This window comes from Trachinotus anak, unplaced genomic scaffold, assembly GCF_046630095.1.
Source record: "Trachinotus anak isolate AG129_WGS33_773 ecotype Australia unplaced genomic scaffold, CSIRO_AGI_Tana_v1 ptg000003l, whole genome shotgun sequence".
NCBI lineage: Eukaryota > Metazoa > Chordata > Actinopteri > Carangiformes > Carangidae > Trachinotus > Trachinotus anak.
The window spans coordinates 13,810,407-13,823,471 of NW_027273854.1; the positions used below are offsets into that span (position 1 = coordinate 13,810,407).

Genomic DNA, 13,065 nt, shown 5'->3' on the forward strand with positions numbered 1-13,065 from the left:
GGCATCCATACACTCCTGCATTTCTATTTGAAGATGAAATTAAAATAGCATTTTTTAAATTTCTATGAATTAAATTAAATCTGAGCAGGAAAAAGCTGTCCTGCTATCATCATCGTAAGTGGCATGCAACTCTGATTCTACAGTATGTGGCTCAGCTAATGCCAATATTTGCTGTTCTGCTCCCTCTAGTGGCTCTCAGCTGAAACATACATGTCAATTTACTATGGGGGAGTTTACTGCAACTGAAGCCACAACATATAGGCTACAGTAGGTAACTGGTCCCTTCATTCAAAGTGAGAATTAAGATGGATGTTCACATTAAAATGACTTCAACAGTCAGATGGTGGCAAGTTTTTCTAAGACACAAGGCCAGTTTGAGAGAAAAAGAGGGAAGAGATCAAGTAATTCACCATGCTTTATCAAAGAACAGATACAGGTCTCCAGAACGAAAACTCACAACTTTAACAGTGCCTAAGATTATTTCTACAAGTACAGAGGACGTACTGTATATAAAAATATCAGACTCTGAATGCATAGGTTAAGTCAAACTGTATTCTGCTTTTTCTAGAACAGTAAGCAAACCCACAAATACAATGTTGGTTATCTCCTTTCCACAGAATCAAAGAAGATTCTATAAAAAAACCTTTTCAAACATGCTGCTCTCACTCTTCCAGGGCACAGATGGCCAAGGGGATGTTTTCTCCCTCATTGCCCCACTTTCTCAACCAAGCTCCTGCCTTAAACATGTGGCACAACTTCACTTAATAAAGCATTTATCATAGTTGGGAACATAAAATAAGCACTCTTGGCAGTCCCGTCTTCTCACAGCAAACTTTCTGGAAAACACATTCTTTTCCCTCCACATTGCACTTGGCTTCAACAATAGCTTCTCACTCTTTTTCATCCTATTGTTGAACTCTTTCTTGCACAATAGTAGACTTTTTGACACAAAACGTAACAGGCCTAGCTGGTTAAAAAAAATTATACAAATTAATAAAAAATATATCATAAAACATACAAATACAGTAAGAGCTTCAGGTATACATTTGAACAGTAAACAGTTACCACTGGGTAAGAAACTTTCTGATTGTAGGACTTGTAGTGAGCGCCTAGCGCACTGCTTCAAATAAATGACACCCAGCATTGAGAATTAAAGGAATATAATGTGTTGATGAAAGCAGCATAAACATCATTACCGTCTGACACATTGCTGTGCCTCATGACTTGTCATGACTCAGTTAAATTCTTAATATATAACAGAACTTTTTTCTCTTGCCATTAGTGTAAATAATAGTGCTGTCAGCCTCAGAGAGCAACACCTCTAATTAAGGTACCAAACAGAAAACATTTCAGAACTAAAAATTATCTTTTCTTTTTAAATAAAGAATAACATATTAGCCCGAGACTAACCTTGACAACCAAACTGAAGCCATTTATACTGATATTCTGTCTTGCTTTCAGCCACTACATTTTTAAAGAAATCTATTCACCACATACACACATATATATATATATATATATATATATATATATATATGGTGCAAACATATGAAAAATATTAATGATTTGGATTAGTGTTGAAGGAACAAGGAAGCATTCAATCATAAAACAAAGATCCTCTGCTATACCTTACTTCTTTCTTCTTCACTTTGGGGGGGGGGGGGGGGGACAAATAACCTAGCTGCATTCTTTTCTGAAGCAGTGACAGTTTTCTCTGCAGTTAGTATCTTTGCTGGCTAGATTAGTTTTTGGTTTTGATTCTAATTACAGTTACACACAAAGACAGCAACAGAAAATATTCAACAGAGCTTAATTTATATGATAAATTAAGTGTGAGCCTCGTACACAACCTTTGCTGGGATTTGAGCCTTGTTATTTCAGAGGGCAAACACACATCTCTCTTTATTTGTAAGAATCAAGATGACTTAAAAATTAAAAGAAATATACTTCACAGTTGACAGAGTGTTATGCTGACAGCATGTAACACACTCTGCAAAGCAGAGGCAATAATGCATTGTAGAAAACAGAAAATAAAATTAGTCCTGCTTCAAGTTGCTGCACATTTATCACTACAATGTTTTTGTCTTAACATGAAAAGACACAAAAGAGAACAATTCAAACAAAACTAATTATTCCTTCTCCACAGTGTACAACTGAATGACTTAAATATGTAGGGAAATCAATACTCCTACTCAAATGTATCCGTCCTCGTGTGGATACAGATTAAAGCATACTGTATGTGTGGTCAGCAAATTAAAGTACTATTAGTCCAAAGTTACCCAAGTCTCAACTGATGTGAGATTACCTCCACCTTAATAATTAGGCCAGTAATAGGTGCCCTCTGCAGGAAAAGACACTAAGGTTTATGCCTACAGCATTTATGAAAGTGTGTACGCCAGCTAGAATATCTGATAACACCCTATAGATCAATTTGTTAGAAATCCAAGTTGCCGTGTGCAAGTCCACTGTGCTGCAACTCCTCTTGCTCTGTGGACTGATGATAATCTTATCAGTAAGAGTTATGTAAATCCGTCCTGTCATCCTCCACACAGTCTCATCAGACCATTTGTGATCATAGTTCACAGCCAGTATAGGGATGTGTCCATATAAGGCTATTGCAGAATCCCATTCAAGTCCAGTCCATAAGGAAGACAGGCCAATGTTCCCCTCTGTTGTCCCACCAGAGCCTTGGCACAAAGTGCAGTGGGAGGAGAGAAAGAGATAAAGAGAGGAGAGAGGGGCCCAAATACTTTCGCACATAATTGAGTACACCATGCATCAGTAATCGCTTAGAACTGGTTGGGTACACTAAAGCGGCAGGAGGGCCAGAGGAGGACAGGAGGAGGACAATAGCTACAGAACTTGAAAAAAGAAATCCCAGTTAGAAATTGGCAAAACACCAAAGCCAAACAAAGCTGTAACAAGGGACCTGGGCAGGCAACTAGTTATGGTTGCTTGAGGGTAGCTACAGAAGCCCATCATAAGCAGGGAGACCTCAGACTCTGTAGTAGCTCTAGTAGGTGAGGCGGGAGGCCTTCATGTTGTAGCAGGGTCTGTCTGTTAGGCCCCCAGTTGCAGAGAAAAGGGACAGGCCCTCTGCTTTCTCCAACACAACCTCCAGCTCCTGAAAGTCCTGCAGCCGAGCTACGTCCTTGTCCTGAACAGGGAGGGAAAAAAAAAAAAAAAAAAATCACATTTAAAATCAAAAACTAATTAAAAAATCATTCAGTTTTGTTGGGACAACGGCATAGAAAGTAATTTTGAAATGATTTAAAGGTCTCACTCAAGTGCATAAAAAAGAGGTGGAAAATTAAAGCATTATCTCAGGGTACCATTTTAATTTATCTTTCAAACAAAATAGGCAAATATTCACTGATTCACTTGACATATCATCATGTTCCTTTGGGATGTTGTAACGTGGTTTTTTTCTGAAATATCACACACTAAACGATGAAGTGGAAAAAATTATCAACACGTTAATCAATACTGGTAGTAAACATTAATCACAGGTCTAGACCAAAAACCTTCCATTTTACAATTATTTTCAATCTGGCCAAGCACTACACTATCATTACTTGTCAGAGGCAGTGGGTAATGACACAAATACAGTGTACACAGATGGTAAGGGAGGTTTCAGTGATAAGGTAAAGTGAGTCACAAGCAACCTAATTAGAGAGCTGAGGCAGTGTCACTTGGAGTGTGCATGCATGAGTCAGACAGAGAGGGAAAGATTTGAATATCTTTAAAACCCAAAGGAAGCCTTTTTACACAAGGCATTGGTATTCTTTCTCTCAATTCTATCTGGGGGATAATCTTAATTAAAGTTTTGGAACTACAGCTGCCATAACACTTTTTTATGGGGGGTGGGGGGTTGTAAAGAGAAATAATGTTTCCATGGAGTCAGTTAGTTAGCTGTGGGCTACAACTTAAGCCACATTTTTTTAGCCTGTGTTTAAATTTTTGCATATTGGCCCCATTAAAAATATACTGGATTAGCTATTTCCAATTTTTGTTTGCAATGTACCCATAGATGTACAAACAGCTGTCACTGGATTAATTTGACAGTGAAGAAAACTTAAAAACATAATGATTCTCAGACAAGTTCTGGGGTTATGAAGAGCTTATTTTTTCGGTGTCTTTCTGATGTCTAAGCAGACTTTTAGATGTTTTTTTGCATCACCAACAGTAGATATTGATGATATATGACAACAATTATATCCTCACCAAGAGCAAGTCACACTGAGCCTAAAAGTGTTATCTTGTCTGTGTTCTGTTTTTACTGAGTTATGACTCTGGGAAGGAGTGTGAGTTTTGATGCAAAATGTGCAAATCGGGGGCAAAGGGTTTTTAAGTACCATAACCGCCTCTCACCACACACCGATTCTCTGCCTCAGACAGAAATAAAAAAAATTGAACGAGAGTCAAGACACTTACTATAAGTTTAAAAATCCATATATTGCTATTATGAGTTATGAATTTTTGCATTCATGTATGTATTATAAATTGCTAGTCAACTTGACCCTGGAAGACAACATAAACTTGTGTACAGTGCGCAGCCTTCTTTCCCATACCTTTCTCAACATGGTGTTTGGCAGCTTGCGGATCTTCTCTACATGCTCAGCACTGATGTCTAACTCACGGCAACAGACCCTCAGAAGGGAGCGATAGGTGAGCTCCTGGCGGTCGAGCTCCACCTCAATGAAGTCATTCTCGCGTGCGTTGGGGTTCTGGATACGCACCTTCAGCACCAACTCTAAAAAGAAGAACCAGAGCGATACCTCCCAATTAGCAGAGATATTATGCTTTTTAAGAAGAGGATGGACATAGCCCGAGGTGACAGTGACTAATTTCATTGTACCCATCTCATGCTTATGAATGACATGTCCTATACATAAGATAACACAAGCATGAATGACGTCTATTTCACCATCCTGGTGCACATTCCAAACCTACTCTGACCACCCCAACATTAAAAAATGTTAGACTGCATGATGGGATAGATTGTTAAAGATGTTTCAGCCTCTGCTAGTGCACCTGTGACAGTACAGTCATCTTAGTGAGTGAGGCTACGTCCAGTAACAACCCTTTCTGGTTTGACAAGTTGACAAAATGAGAGTGTCATCATGCTTGCGTTCCTATCTGCCACTTACCTGAAAAGAAGTAACCACTGAGACATGACAAATGAAAGCCAGAATTGCAGAGTCTACCAGAAGCTTTACCACCGTACAAACTTATGGGTTTAAAGTGGATTTTCTAGAGTTTAATTCACAAAGAATGGTATCCTGTCTGTCTCCAGTCCATATGTATGGGCAGGGGACTAGGCATGATAAAACGTGATTTCTCTCTCACCTTGCACATTGACAGGAAAGGTGCTAGTGAAGAAGAAAGGCTGGAAAGCTGGCATGGGCCCACCCGCCTGGCTGTAGCTCAGCTGCTGTGGGATAGACTGCTGCCTGCTCATGGTTGGGTTAGCGCTAGCCACCGGGGCCTGGACCTGGCTCCCACTGCTGCTGGCCAAGCTGGGGCTGGGTGAGGCCAATGGAGGTGAGCACATGGTGCCATTGTGGGCCACCGCATGCGGGTAGTCGGCATGGTTGACAAGGTGTGGCTCAACGGACAGGTCCATGGGCACTGTGCAGTTAACAACAGCGTGGTTGTGGGATGAGGCCAGGCTGGGTGATGCGCCATTTTGCTCAGTCACAGGAATGAATTCCCCAGCTGGGGCTTGGCTGTGGGTGATGGGGTCAGAGGGAGGAGTGGGGCTGTCAGAGACTAGGCTCTGTGATTTCTGAGGCTCATGGGTTGGAGAGAGGGAGGCTGAATCGCTTTGTGTGTCCTCAGCGTGTTCTCCAGAACCATTCTGTGTAATTTGCTGTGCTAAGATGATCTCTGACTTGTTATCCATCTTGGAGTACATGAAGGGTGGGTTAGACAGGTAGTTGGGAATGATTGGCAACTCAGGCTCCTTGACTTCAGGCACTTCCTCCACCTCAACTGTGGCAATGATATGCATAAAAACAGGATTATTTCCATGTTACTTAATGCAATAAACCCAGACAGCTTATATCTCTGACAAAGCCATAAATAGCTGTAGATACAGTTATGCCATCAACACTCAATGCACTAACCTGTACATTATATGTGTCACATAGACTGTATGGACTGCAACTGACACATTACACATTGCTCACAAATAATGAATTGTAATTTCGTGACAGGGACAGAAAACAAGGGAGTGAGAAATGTGTAGTTTACCTCCTAACAGTCGTTTGATCTCTGGTTTGGACGTTAGCTGTGAGGCTAACTCATCCTTTGCCGTGAGGATTTCTTTGTCTGCTCCACAACTGAGTAAGTAGGACACTATGTGCTTATGGTTCCTCTTGCACGCCCAGTGCAGGCATGTCCTGGTGGATAATTGAAGAGAAACACAGTTTAATGAGCCAAAACACTGTAACATATGATATCAATTTATAAAATTGTCTATTATTGGAGGACCACTTGAGAATTACATTTACATGGTCCCACCTGTTCTCACACAGGTGGTGGATTGAACTAGGAAGCTGGAGTAAAAGACCACATGAATAATGCCTGTGCTTACAGGGCACTGGCATACAGAATAAAAGACAAATTATTACCTCTCACTCGCAAGATCTGAATAAAGTTTTGAGCAAGATTCAAACAATCTTAACCACAATGATTGTACGGAAAAGCAACAAAGAATTAGTTATACTTGCCTAAAAAAGTTAGAACATGACAGTGTTGTTCAGTTATCTCAGTTTAGTGCTCTTAGTATTGAACTGCATTGTGTGAAGTTATTTTATGTTAGTAGTATGACAATAAAGTTAATAAACCAATTAACTGGCTGACTATGGCAGTGAGAACAAGCTTGGCAAGTCAGTTTCACTCACTGGCCCCTTCTGAGAGGACCAGAAAAATGGCACTTAAAACTTCAAACCATCCTAAAACACTAGCTAACACGGCATTGCAGATTTAAAAAGTAATATATAGTGTAGCCGGTTTGGCTGACTAACAAGCCTTGCTCCGCCTAATAAGATAACACTGATCGGCTTTAATCCCTGTTAACGTATTGGGCTGCAGTGAACTTTTCAATCAACGTCAAAAACTTAATATTTACAAAGATGTAAAACAAACCAACACCTGTTGGCTTGCATAGTGAACTCTGTGTTTACTCATTAAAACACTCACCATCCATTTATTTCGTTCTGTGAATTAACATTTACTCCGCTCTCCACCAGTGTCCGCACTTCGTCGATATCCCCGATGGCAGACGCCTCTCTCAGTCGCTCCTGTAATTCTTTATCCAACGAAGTCGTGGACATTTTGGTACAGACAACTAGCGTTGTGGGATCATAGGATACACAAAAGCCTCCTCGGATTAAGTTGTCAATACTAATCGCCTGACGATTTCCCTACTGATGGCACACAGGTCCACTATAAATAGCCCTGCCAGCTAACATTAGCTACCCGGCTAACCTTACCTACTGGCTAGCTTGATGAGGTGCTAGCAGAGTCTTTGGTGCTAGCTTGTGGCAGAAAAGCGCTTCGACTAACGTAACTTGGTGTCGATAGCCGGAGTCTTTGGCGTTTGTGTAGCAGGTCCCGTCATTTATCTCTGTAGTTAGTTCACGTTATGGTACCACTGCCAACACTCAGTGCATTCATTCAATCCATGAGTGGTGTCAGAGCTCTGTCAGCGGACTGCCAAAACCACCATCGCCTCATCGGGGGGCATCTTTAGATGTAACAACAGTGAGTGCAAATGTTAGTTCCCCTCTGAATACGATCAACAGTATCACGCGTTTTGTTTCCTCTTAACTACACTCGTACGACACGATCCAGATCCATTAAGTAAATAACTATGAGAAATAAAATGTTATCAACACACACGTGTTGATAGTCACCAACAATGAATAAGACAATAATCTCAATTTTAGTGTGTGTGTGTGTGTGTGTGTGTGTGTGTGTGTGTGTGAGAGAGAGAGAGAGAGAACATGTTAACTTGTGTAATGACTAATTTTCTGATTACTGAACAGTACACTAATAAGATCCATAAAGGCATAGGGTCAGATAATGATGTATTATTACCATGAAAGAATAAGGAGTTGTCTCTTTTACCACTACAAGAAAGAAAAGTAGAACATGATCAATAATATTAATCATTACTGTGAATTTGATTTCTTTTGCCACAGTTTAGTTTTATTTATATTTTTATTTTATCTTTTTTTTTTAACTATTCAGTGATAGGTGTACCTTGACATTGGAATTTATATAGTATAGACTTCTTGACCTAGCCTATATAAATATAGGCTAAATGTCAGACGAGTGCACAGATAGACTTCAGATGGTGCTCAAGCACTTCAGGTTTTGGCCTCTGACCACATAAGTGCCCTTTTTAAAATACTTTTTTTTTTTTTGCCTCTTCTAATTTTATATTTAAGTTATTAAATGGAGCACATCAGTTCTCATCTAACATTCTTCTAAAAGTTGCTACTATTTAGGTCTACTTTAAATAGCCTATTATTAAAACATTGTCAGCTGACAAATTGCCCATTAAAATTTGACCTCAGAAAAAGTAGCTGTAAGGTCGGACCACTGAATTCAGGCTACTGACATTTACAGTCTGGTGAGGCTGACAGTTGTAATGCATAAACAGCATATCTTACTGTTGGTACAATTCTGGGAGATTCAACCTTATTTATAGCACACAAAACTGATTTTACCAAATGCAGCAAAATGTTCCCTTCATCTCAGTACACAGAACACACTGAGCCAAATTGTTGCTACATTCTAGTTTGGAGGGTAGTTTGGTTGGTTTATTATTAGTTTATTTATTTAGAGACCAGCTTTTTTCAGTTTTATGTAAAGATTTCTTTATATTGAATTATTATGTTGCAAACCACACGCAAACAATCTATACATGTGAAAACTCTCAAGTACAGGGTGTCATTGTTTTCCTTGTTGTTGTCTGTTCTTGTGATAAGTGTAGAAAAAGTCAATGTGAAAGACCATTGTCTCTGTGTAAATTGATGATTTTATCTGCAAATGTACAGTATTGAAATGGATAAATATGTAATTAACTTTTTTTTTTATTTAATAATTATTAGAGGGATGATTTTTTTCCCCCTTAAGCACCTGCTCCTCAAAATGTCTGTGCTCAGGCCTGCTAAATGTGATAATCTCTATAAACATTATATCAGGATCTATCTATCTATCTTTGAGGACTACATCCCACGCCACTAAACTGTTAGATTGTCAGAATAACTGCCAGCCTAAAGGGAGCAATCCACAATTTTCCAACCAAGAACTATGGCCTCAGACAAGGAGTGGAAAAAAGTAATGCTGCAATATGGTTTGGTAATTCACGTACAAAACCATACATATTCACCACACATTCATACAGAATAGTTACAGGTATAGAAATTCATGAGTGCAACTCAACCCCATCTTCTGCATTTGGCCGCAAGTTCTCATACATCACACCTTATGTTCTCTGTTGGAGTATACATGGGAAAGAATCGTTTTGCATGCCTGAGCCACCCTCTGCAATCTTTTGCAGATAGGTCCAGACAGCCAGCCTTCATTGTGTCCAAGCAGGACTGTTGTGAAGAGTTTAGAAAAATTGAACTCATTATAGCAAAGGTGTGCTTGAAAAACAGAGTTTTGTATCTGTAATCTTAGTTGTTTTTGTTAGCTTGTAAATTTAGATTTGTACCTGTGAAGTTGATTTTGCAGATTTGTGCATTCACTTTCAGGTTTACAATCTTATTTTCAAACCTTTCAGTTTTGAGGTACTTGTAGTTGATTATTTCCCTTTTATGCTACTTGATAGTTACATTCCACTACATTTCAGAATGAAATACTGTACTTCCTACTGTACTTACATTTATTTAAGCGCTTTAGTTAAACAAGCACGACACTGTAAGGATTGAAACACCTTAGTTCACTGAAGTATGTGCATGTGCTGCACTGCATTCTCTTTCATCGTTGAGAAAAAGTTGTGAAGATGCAAACTTGTAAAGCTGAAATATGTCAATTTAAAGACAAAATACTGCCTCCAAGTGGGTAAATGTAGCATCACAGTTGTGAAATCATTGGGGAAAAAAATCTACAGTTTGATGGCAGACTTGAAACCATTTGTGAAGAGAGACTGTTCCCTCCTATCTTCTGGTGACAGTTGACAAGGACGGCTGGATCTTACAAAAACAGCTGAACGTAACACCATTGCACCACACATGACAGGTCTTTGCTCTGTGGTGTTTTCTTTTCAGTTACAGCCTGGCTCTGTCTAAAAGCAACAGAATCCACCTTCTCACACTTAAAACAGATTAACACACAGTAGGCTATTCCATTTGTTTAAACCATACAAGAAAGTGAGTTTTAGAGATGTGGATTTTGTTATCATTGGACAGAGCAAGACTACCTGTTTCTACTATTTATACAGTGCTAAACAGTGGTGCCAGTTTTCTCATCTAACTCTTGGCAAGAAGACAAATAGCATATTTCCCAAAATGTTGAACCATTCCTTTAAAAATATATTGTATTATTTCACAATTTTTTGGCAATATTACATATTTTTTTTATTACTGGTTAATATGTATGAATTCAGCCTTACTCTCTTGAAGCAGAGATATCTCCCTGCTTCATTTATAACAGATGTTCACAGTGAATATACAACATAGGTTTGTAGAGTTACAGTTATACAATGTCCAACACCTCAATACTAGATTTTACTAAGAATCCATCACCTTGTCCAACCTCTGTTCTGCCCATTTTTTAGTACAACTCAGCTCTTCAAATTACCATGAGAAACTCTCAGGGTTGCACAGATTTTTACACAGTCACCGCACTAAGGACACTCTCAGGACTTTGATGATATGTCTGTGTGTATGCAGGTGCTTTGTGAGCTTGATGGGGGGAAAAGGGAAAGGAGGAGAGGTAGGTGGGTGAGAGGATGATAGACAGAGAGAATGACTAGTGAGTGAGCTTCATTCATTTAGGGCCACACCAACATAAATATCAGGGGCTGAATTTCTTTCCCAGTCCAACCATGTGCTTTGTCCTTTCCTCTTGTGAACACATGGGGGATGCTATCAAATTCAAGAAAACAACAGGTAAAATTTTACTTTAACATGCCTTCAAATTAGGCCTATTTAATTGAAAATGATCTTACAATGCAATAACATAACATTTATAGTCTATTTCTGGCTGTTTTTGCACTATAGATTGTTGCATAGTCAGACTGGCCATTGGGACCACCACACCAGTGGACCAGTCAAAAATGTGCCCTTTAGAGGGTCAGGCATTTGGGCATTGAATTGTGATGGTTGAGGTAAGGGTAAGAAATATAGAATTATAAGTGTGTGTGTGTGTGTGTGTGTGTGTGTGTGTGTGTGTGTCAGAATTCTGTGATATCACTATGAGGTGTCACTCAAAGTTCTAATAACAGTGACATCAAAGCCACTGTAGAACCTCAGAACGTGTCCCTCTACATACTGGACAAACCATCTGGCAGACACACAGCAGATCTGGTTGGAGATACATTTCAGAGTTTTTCATCGTTGTTGAAGTTTTTTTCTCAACTCTCTGATTACCTGTGGCCTCTGGACACATGGAAACATTCCATCATTTGCGGTTTTCACAGTTTTTATTGCATTGATTGATTGATGATTGTCATTTAATGACTGTCGTGATATAGCTTTTGTTTAAGTTTCGTTATCAGATTGGTAAGGTCTTGTAGCAAGTGGATGCAGTAGTTGGTCGACAGTCAGCTGTCATCTCATCAGTTCATAGAAAATGTTTTTGTCAAGTGGAAAAAACACATAAAGGCAGGAGGAGCATAATAAGACAAGAATAACACATAAAGGAGTCACAGAGATAAATACTGCTGCTTCACTCTGACCTGCGCTGGAAGGTGGATTAAGAAAACTAAGATATAACTTCTAAAAGGTAAGGATCGACATGCTGAATAAGGGATTTTATTTGGACTGTTACTGTTAGACTCTTTTTTTTCAGTCTCACACAACCAACCACACACACAAACACACACACACGCACACACACACCCTTTCAGGTGCCTCACTAACCAGATTTTTTGGAAACTTTCCTTGCTCACTGGAGGGTGGAGTTGTAATATGTAGTATGCTTTCTTTTGTTGTTAAAATAGTAATGTCCATTTGAGTTACTGTTACTGTCAAGAAACCTGCATACCTTGGAAAGGGTCCCACTCATGTGAAGTAAGTAAGTCTACAGCTACAAACTGAGAAAGAGATTTCTTCAGTTTTTCCTTGCTCACATGTGGGTAATTTTTTTCCTCAATTTAATCTCCTTAAGAAGTTTTTAGGAATTTTGTTTAGTCACTAGAGGGTGGTATTTGTTGTGGTTACGCTGGTAACAGATGTGCGCTGGTAGGAGTAAGTTTTGTTACTGGCTAATGATTACCAATTATCAATGATAATTTTTAATATTCATATAATTATCGATACATTTACTACAGAGCACCACCCTGTTACCAGGGACCAGTAATCAAATTGTGGATACAGTCTCAAATAGGTTTTACCTATGAGTGGTAATACCTAGAGGGTACTTATGGGGTAAACAGTGAAGGATGGAATCCAAGCACTGACCACTACAACTCAGCTGATATCACTGAAAATATACAAAACGATCACAAACAACTTCTTCCGGTATACAGACTTTGTTAACAAAATTAATACACAATTAACAACATTAATAACAATATTAATTGCAATCAATATTACTTTTAATTAACAAATACCAACAACAAGCAACTAACAGACATGTAGCCTAACACTAGCAATGTATAGGTGTGAGGGGGGGAGAGGGGGTGGAGAGAAAGAGGAAAAATGATGATTTGAGCTGGGAGATGAAAGACAGAGGTGGGAGGTGATCTAATACATGTCTCTAGCAATAAGTCTTACCTACGTCACACAAGGGGGGCCCTTTTCCAAGCTATGCAGGTTCCTTGACAATAACAGTAACACAAATGATTACTATTTTACGAAAGAAAGAAAGTCATGTTAAGTT

At 39.1% G+C, this 13,065-nt stretch overlaps 1 protein-coding gene across 1 annotated transcript; it reads right to left on the bottom strand.

The window, feature by feature from the left end:
• Positions 1-1,815: 1,815 nt before the first annotated feature.
• ankrd40 (ankyrin repeat domain 40) lies at positions 1,816-7,754 on the bottom strand. The gene is made up of 5 exons (XM_071473936.1): positions 7,207-7,754; positions 6,256-6,404; positions 5,350-5,994; positions 4,572-4,753; positions 1,816-3,157 (listed from the first exon to the last, which is right to left on the bottom strand). Exons 1-5 carry the CDS (start codon positions 7,338-7,340, stop codon positions 3,014-3,016), a joined length of 1,254 nt encoding a protein of 417 aa, XP_071330037.1. The 5' UTR covers positions 7,341-7,754; the 3' UTR covers positions 1,816-3,013.
• Between the last annotated feature and the right edge of the window lie 5,311 nt (positions 7,755-13,065).

What these genes read in the sequence shown, in the direction of transcription:
- ankrd40 (XM_071473936.1), bottom strand. Translation starts at nt 7,340, where the DNA reads ATGTCCACGACTTCGTTGGATAAAGAATTACAGGAGCGACTGAGAGAG. An exon ending in GATCAAACGACTGTTAGGAG is followed by an intron (nt 5,995 to 6,255) that starts GTAAACTACACA and finishes TCATTGCCACAG; the next exon opens with TTGAGGTGGAGGAAGTGCCT. An exon ending in CAAACACCATGTTGAGAAAG is followed by an intron (nt 3,158 to 4,571) that starts GTATGGGAAAGA and finishes CTCCCTGTTCAG; the next exon opens with GACAAGGACGTAGCTCGGCT.